Here is an 8050-nt window from a genome sequence, read left to right on the forward strand (position 1 = left end):
AAACAGGATCCTTGATAATAGGACACCAAACCAACAGGTCCAGGGGCCATATTTAGAGAAATCCCCAACTTTCAGGGAATGGCATTTCTGTGCAGGGAGACCAGGCCTCCCTGTTGAAACATCTGGTTCTAAAGAGGCAACACAATGCAAAAATAAACCCCAGCTAGCACAAGCGATGACTGCATCACTGAATAAGATCAAGGACATTTTGTATCAGACATCCATTTCTCAATGGCTGGCAAAGCTTGCAGTTGGTAAATGTATCCTAGTTATATCAGCGTGTGTCCTGGTCGCACATATCAGGGATATTAAGCTAATACATACCTTGTGCATTCTGATAGCTTCTGGAAGTATCTGGAATACAAGCACACAAGACTAATTAACAGCCTTTCCTCTTGATCCCACTCTCAGTAGCACAAAAAAAGAAACGTAACTGCAGGTGCAGCTTTAGATGGATGCAAGGGAGTAACAGACTCCTGTTTGCCGGGCCCTGCAATGCTTCCATGCAAAGACACCTCACTGACCTTGGTGGAAGTTTCATGTGTGAATGACTGACACCTTTAGGCCCTTAGGAAAGCAGAAAGTAAATTTTCCTTTAGTGGGCTTTTCATCATTCAGCCTCCAGCTCCTCCATTTGCCTTTTCTTGTTTGCTGTTTAAGTACCTACATCCAAGTGATTCAAAGCCGTGTAAATGTAGTAGTCATTTTGCTTCCAAATCTTCTAACTATAAAACACATCTTGTGAAAACAAGACTACAGCTGTGTAAAGGTTTTTAAGACCCAGGTAGACAAAGCCTTGGCTGGGATGATCTAGTTGGGGCTGGTCTTGCTTTGAGCAGGGGCTTGGACTAGATGTAACATCCTGAGGTCCCTTCCAACCCTCATTTTCTATTATTTTACATGCACAGTTGCTGTGATTTAAAACCAGGGGCAAGCCCTTGGGTCTTTAGCACCAATGTCACAAATACTGCTTGAGCTCAAGAGGTACTGCAGTAATAAGCAGGGATCCTGGTTTTCCATGATAAAATCACAACTTCTCTGATAAAACCCCCCAAATCCATGATTAAAATAAAAGGCCCTTCACTCCCCACCACAACCACCCCGGCCCTGCTGGTGCCCTTCACTCCCCTCTCCCCCCAAGCCTAGTGGTTCATAATTAAAAAAAAAAAAATGCAATTCCAGCAGGAGAAAAAACTATAAATTTTGGTATCTGATTTTGGTTTTTTGCAGGAGGCAAAAGCAAAGAGGTGGTATATCTTACCAGGGATTAATGGCAGATTGACTTTCTAGTAAAGAATCCAGACCGTCCAAGTTACTTTGAAGCCTGTTGCTAATACTGTCAACCTTTTGCTCTCTGTGCTGAACTTTTGCTATTAAATTTGCCATTGCCCTCAGAATTTCCTGCTCAGTCTCCACAAATTCCTGTAACAAGACAGAGTAGGAAGATCACATTCCTGTGAGGAGAAAGAAAATCACAAAATATTGGGATAGCAGATGATACCATCTGCTATCTCACAGTGTGTCCAGCTAGGAAGCCCAGGACCTTGAGGCTGGAAACAGACCTTGCCTTTACACCACACTAGCAGTTTTTGTGATGGCACAACATGAAAGCAAATAGATGTCCATGTTCTTTGTCGTGTCACAAATGCCTTTGTGGCTGCAGCAGAAAGCAGTAATAATTTGTGCTGCTTTTTCATGGCGGATGTCTATTCGCTTTATGGCAAGAGAATGCAGGCAGCCCGGAGCTGCCCATGTTCTCCAGCTGCCCTCAGCAGGCATCCCCCAAAATCTCTGCAGCACATCTGAGATCAGATCTCAGAGCTCCAGGCTTGCAAAGATGAGCCTTGAGAGAGTCTCAGGACCACATCTCAGAGTGGGGAACACACTGCCTGGTGTCCTGCAGGATCAATAAGCAGGACAATGGGCAATGTGCATTTCACTTATTGAAGTGAATCAGCTGTGCAAGGACACATCCCACCATAGAGGATCCGCTTTATTTGGCAGTGTCAATTTATACCCGCTTCTGGAACCAACCTTTGTGCAAATTTTTCACTGGGTCCTTTTTCCTGGCATCAACAGGATGCAAAACTTGTCCTTCTGCTCAAATGATCAGCCCTGAAATATCTAAGGGGTATTTCCATTAAGTTCTTGTTGAATGTAAAGGTTCTTCCCAGTCTGAACAGTATTAGGAGATTGGCAACCTGGATTTGAAGGCCAATTGTACAGCAGTGAGGCACAGATCTAAAGAAGGATGACCACTTTTAGCTAGGTTTGAACCTCAGATAAGCAAAATAAAGCATAATCTAGAACCATTTGCAATCAGGATTTTTATGCAGAGCTAGACAGCAATCATTTTCTGTATTCTCCCAGCGTGCTAGGTGATTACAGTTGTTTCAGACAGAACAAGTGCTCTTAGAAGAAACATAGAGCAGTATTTACAGTACAAACCATTGTTTTTTGCATGTAAACCAAAATATTTTCATTATTAAAAAGTACTATGTACAACAGAGTTGAAACTCACCTTTTGAATGCAACTGTCCTCTGACCATGCCTTCAGAAGAAGTTCTAAAATAAATAGGAAAGGTGAAAAGGGCAAGTAGCCTATGACAAAAAGGTGCACAGATTTTAAAATGAACACTGAGGAAGTGATTTTTAAGTAGCTGAGCATTTTTTTTAAGTCCCCAACGTTCAAATCAACACACATCTGTTGCCATGTCTGTAGATAACTGTGAGTGTCACGGGATGGGATCCCCAGGGATGGCCGTGATACCCCTAGGGCTCCTTGATCGTGCCAATCCTGCCCAACAGGCACTCTGTCTCATCTGCCATGTCTGGTTGTAACTGTAATAGGGAGGCTGCCCTCAAGTTTGTATTTTGGGCACAGTCCTGATGGACCCCACTGAACCCTGTGGGTTCTCAGATCCCTTTCAGGTCCCGCTCCAAAATGGATGCCTCTCGGGACACCATCAGCCTTATGGCTAGATGCCTGGCTCCAGACCACATCTTTACCACACCCCAAGCCTTGCAGATGACATTCACAGCGTCCCTCTAAGGCAGGGGTTCTTAACCTTTTTTGTGCCATGGACCCCTCTGGCAGTTTGGTGAAGACTATGGACCCTTTCTCAGAATAATGAGCATCTGTAGACAGGAAGACTGCGATCATGTGCGATCTAGCGGCGGGTCTAATAACTACCGTAATTTCGAAGTAGTGATGAGCATAAACAATATTTTGAGATATCTGCAACAGCTGTAATGTGATGTGAAAATATCTGTGATTTTTATTGGTGACAAAGTCACAGGTACTGCTAATACTACTGTGGTTTGTTGCCTGCATTCATAATTGAAGGAAATGTTAAATTTCAGTTAGAGGTTAGTGAAAATAAAGATGTTAATTTTTTTCCCATCCAAGTTCACAGACCCCCTGAAATCTATTGTGGGCCCCAGGTTAAGAACCCCTGCTCTAAGGCCTTAGTTTAACTTGGTCTCTGGTCATCACTGGGCTCTCTGCAGCCCTGTCTCTCTCTTGGTGCCCCCTGACGCTGAGCTCTGCTCACCCCTCTTTGTCACTGCACCCCTGGCACTGGGGTCCACTCACCCCTCTTTGTCACGGTGCCCACTGGTGCTGGAGTCCCCACACTGCAGTGGGCCCCCTGTGAGGCCTCCTTCTTCCCCAACAGCCTCAGCCCGATCCACCAGTTTACAAACAGAAATCAAAATATGAGCCTCTGAGCTCTAACATAATGCAAGCAGCTCAGGGTGTGCTCTGTCCCTTTCAAAGAGTCACCCTTCTCCCCAGCACTATGTGTCTTGTAGGCCAGGGTATCTGTTGAGCTCCTGCAGTCCCTTAATCTTACCAGAAGCCAAATGAGCAGTCAAGCCTCTTCACTTAGCTTCCTTTAGGAGAGCTCTTTCCCCCTTGGCCACTGGCTGAGAACTGACCCTCTGGTCCAGCCCTGGGGTTTATATGCCCCAGGCCCTGCCTCTTCCGGTCAGCTGACCACCTGCAGGTGTGGGCTAATTCCTTCATTCCTGCTGCCATGGTAACTTGCAGCTGAGGGGTTCCTGCCTGACTGCTAGGGCTCCCTCCCTAGGCAGTTTCACCTCTTATAGGAGCAGGCACCTTAGTGCCCTGTGACAGTGAGCCACATAACTTTAAACAAACCAATACACCTCCTCCCAAACCAACAGATCTGAGAGCTCAGATACTCCCTATAGCTAGACAAGCATCCTCTGGGTAGGGACCTACCAAAACCATGTTTTTGTGGAAATTGTGAAATCCGGCATTGCCCACGAAATCAGGCAGTGCCCATACAAATCACAAAAAGCCTTAGTGAAAATAAAGTGCTGGCTCCCCAAAGGGAGAAGAGGGAGGCTGCTAGCACAAAGGGGAGCCCAAGATAGCTGCTACCCTTGCCTCTCCCCGCTGACTGGCTGAGAGGGCTGCCTGTCATGCAGCCGCACCCCTCTTCACTAATCAGTGGCGAGGGGCGGGGCAACACTACAACCCTCAAACAATCAGCAGCAAGGGGTGGGGCTCTATGACGGACAGCCCTCACAACCAATTGGCGGCACGGGGGTACCCCGCCATGATCAGCCCACAGGAATGGCTGCCAGCTCCAGGCTCACCCCAGGAAATCAGCAGCCACCTCCCCAAGTTGAGTAGACCTCTACCTATAGGCAAGCCCCAAGCCCAGAGGCCTGGGAGTTTGGTCACACTTGATCGTAGCCAAAAGGCCAAGAAGCAATTTCTTCCAACAACACCTTACCGCGAAGGATTGCCAAGTCCTGCAGAATTTTGATTGTTGTTAACTTGTGCTTTTCTGCCTCCAAGTTCATGGTGAAAATATCTGCTTGGATCTGTGCATTGCACTGTAGAGAGAAATTGTAACAATTCAGATGTATACTTACACACAGTCTCTTCTGCCTGTTGACTAGACATTTTGGCCACCTTCGAAAACACTCTGGATATTTATTCCCTGGGACAAATCACCACTCTACTGCTAAGCTCCCCCTCCACATCAGGATCCATTTCACTTTGTTGAATGCACACATTAATAGCTGCCAGAATAAATACAAGCCCCAAATCAGTGTGCCAGTCCTACGGGGTGAGCAAAGGGTCTCACTCTTCCACTCAGGGTTGTACTAACCACCAAACCGGGATCAGGGAGGAATTTCTCCCCTTGATCAGACTGGCAAGGTCTGTGGAGGTTTTTATTCCTAAGACAGCATGATGTGCATTTACTTGAATGAGGCTGCAAGAAGATACAGCAGAGTTCAGAGACCCCTTTGGACAGCTGGTACAGAGTGCCTACTAGAGGTGTGGTGTCAGCCCTGAGTGGTTTTACCAAAGTATTGATCTAATGGCCTCAGATATTTTCTGGGTAATGAGTTCCTTTGCTCCTGGCACCTAGAAGGATGCACAGCTTAGCTCCTTGCTGGAACTGGGACTCTTGGAGGAACGAGGTCCACTGGCATCAGGGACTCGGGCATTGAGACCTACCTGCTTTCCAGGAGAATTAGGCTCTTACATGCTTGCATCACAGTTTGGAGGGTTTGGCAAGTTTTACCGTTAGCTCTTAGACAAGGCAGTGTCTATCCAGGATAGACAACGCTGGTTGCTACTTCACCTAAGTGCACAGGATGGTCCCAGCAAGAGAAGGCAGGAGTGCCTACAGTCACTGAAAGGCAAGGCGTGCAACAGCAGAGCATCATCTTACTTCCCGGTAAGGTGGCACACATCTATCGGCATTTTCTTTCTCTTGAGTGCCTGGGGAGAGCAGCACCACTCTCAATTAAGTTTCTCTGAGCTAGTACTGCAGCAGGTCATGCTGTTGCTCAGAATATGCACGATGAGACTATTCCCCCTCAGTCGGGTGGCTTTGAGCTTTCTGGCAGACACTGAACCAGCCTGAACGCTGCTCCTCAGTAACGGTAAGCCATGTAAGCCAATAGGGATGACTGTCTGCCGTGCCACACCTCCCTGTGCCTGGGCCTCATCACAGCCTTTGGCCTTCCCTCAGCTAGCAGTGAAGTGGATTGGACATAGCAGAAAACGTTTCTATTCAACAAGATGAGACCCAACCTTCCACATCCCGACGTGTCTCCCATTAAAGTTAAAAGGAGTACCACAGGTGCAACCAAAAGCAAAATTGGACTCTTGGGCCATGTCCAGATGTACAGCATGCAGTGCCACGGACCCACCTGCAGCACCACACACTGCATGTGCATGTGTTCCTTGTGTTGCTACTTTGCTGCAAAAAACACATGCCACCCAAAACCGATGCCTAGCTGGCTGCCGGGCAGGCTCTCTGCTGCAGGAGCACCACAGCTGCAGCTCCCTGAGGCCCCCAGGACCCCAGGTAAGGCTGCCGGGACCAGCCTCCCCTGCCTCACTCAGGGTAACCTGCTGTAAGCCAGAGCACACATGATGCAGGCGTTCCCCAGGGACAAGCAGCAACGGTACAAGATGTGCCACTGCTACTTGCCCCTGGGGAGGCACATTCGTGCTTGTCTGGACCCTGCCTTGGGGCTTAATTTCCATCCTCCTCCATTTCCATTCCTTCCTGTGAAGGAAAACCAGACTGAGCTCTCCACATAGACACGCCATGTTACTCACTAATTTTAACCTGCCATTTTCTGCATTCACAAGCTCAAGCTTTCTGTCGACCTCATAAATGTCTCTCTCTAGCAGCTTCAAAACCTCTGTGTGGTCTCTCAGCTGCTCCATGGCTGTGTCACGCTTTGTCTTCAATTCATTCTTCTGCTCTGCCTGTCCACAAAGAAACCCTTTGTTATTTAGGTTCATTGTGATTCATCTTGTACTCATATGTGAATTGTTGCTATCAAATAAGTAAAGGACTGTGTAGTTCATTTAAGTGGCAACTTTCATCTAAGGATTTCAAGGTGCTTTACAAAAGGAGTATTGTCTCTACCAGGCACAACAAGAACAGCAGAGAGGAGGTGATGAATTACCCGAGGTCCACAAGGCAACGGCAGAATTGGAAAGAGAATCTACTCCTTCTGCCTTCCAGCCCCAGACGCTAACTACCGAACACTGCGTGCAAGCTAATGGACACTACACATTCACTAATGCACCATAGTTACTGCACATTAAGTACAGTAGCCAAGTACTAAAATCAATGCTCAATAACTGGTGCTACTGTGCAGTAGCACTGGCACATGGGTTTTTACAGACACCAACTGCAGAGTAGCCTAATACTACTGCATGGTGGCATATTAGCATTGGTTTTGCCCGGCACACTACTGTACAGCGTTATTACACTACTGTGCAGTTAGTGTCTCGTGTAGATGCACCTCTTATCTCACAAAAGGGTTACATCAAGAAGCCTAGTAACATGTAAGACTTTTTTATATTGATTAAGGCCTCAGGCATGCACAAAAAAAATTGAAAACTGATTCTGGTGACTCACTGCCCCTTTAAATAGACTTAAAGAAGGGAACAGGATACCCAGAGAGGTGGTGGTAGAGTCTCCATCCTTGGAGATTTTTAAGACCCAGCTGGACAAAGCCTTGACTGGGATGATGTAGTTGGGGATGGCCCTGCTTTGATCAGGGGGTTGGACTAGACGTGACCTCCTGGGGTCCCTTCCAGCCCTCATTTTCAGATCCTAAGGGGCACCTCCCTCCCTGAACAAGGAACAGTGTCAGTGCCTGCAGGTCTGCTGCAGGCCAAGAGCTACTGAGATCTGCCCTAACAGTATCAGGCAATCTAGGAATGTATCTGGCAATTTGATTTGTGACTTATAACCAAGGACCCCTGCATTTAGCATATCTAATGTCTCTCTCGCAAGCTAACCAAATCTTCCTCCTCATGCTATTTCCCGGTAGTATATTTTGCACCAAGAGATGAACCAAGCTGAAAAGATAAAGAGATTGAATCAGGGGGAGGTATTTTTCCTGAAAATGTAAGTTGCTGAAGCTGTGAAAGGACCTTGCCCCAGCAGTTTCATAGTTTCATAGTAGCTAGAGTCGGAAGGGACCTAGGTAGATCATCTAGTCCGACCCCCTGCCTTGGCAGGAAAGAGCACCG

General features: G+C 47.2%; 1 protein-coding gene across 1 annotated transcript in view; it reads right to left on the minus strand.

Annotated features, from left to right (window-relative positions):
• Positions 1 to 1257: 1257 nt before the first annotated feature.
• The window catches only part of LOC109320889 (myosin-8-like), a 29247-nt gene continuing 22454 nt past the window's right edge, over positions 1258 to 8050 (minus strand). The window contains exons 13-16 of the mRNA XM_019551169.1: positions 6617 to 6769; positions 4767 to 4869; positions 2522 to 2565; positions 1258 to 1422 (exon numbers count right to left, since the gene is read on the minus strand). Of these exons, the coding sequence (XP_019406714.1) occupies positions 1258 to 1422; positions 2522 to 2565; positions 4767 to 4869; positions 6617 to 6769 (465 nt within the window). The remainder of the gene's footprint in view (positions 1423 to 2521; positions 2566 to 4766; positions 4870 to 6616; positions 6770 to 8050) is intronic.

This window comes from Crocodylus porosus, unplaced genomic scaffold, assembly GCF_001723895.1.
Source record: "Crocodylus porosus isolate Cpor-Errol unplaced genomic scaffold, CroPor_comp1, whole genome shotgun sequence".
Taxonomy (NCBI): Eukaryota; Metazoa; Chordata; order Crocodylia; family Crocodylidae; genus Crocodylus; species Crocodylus porosus.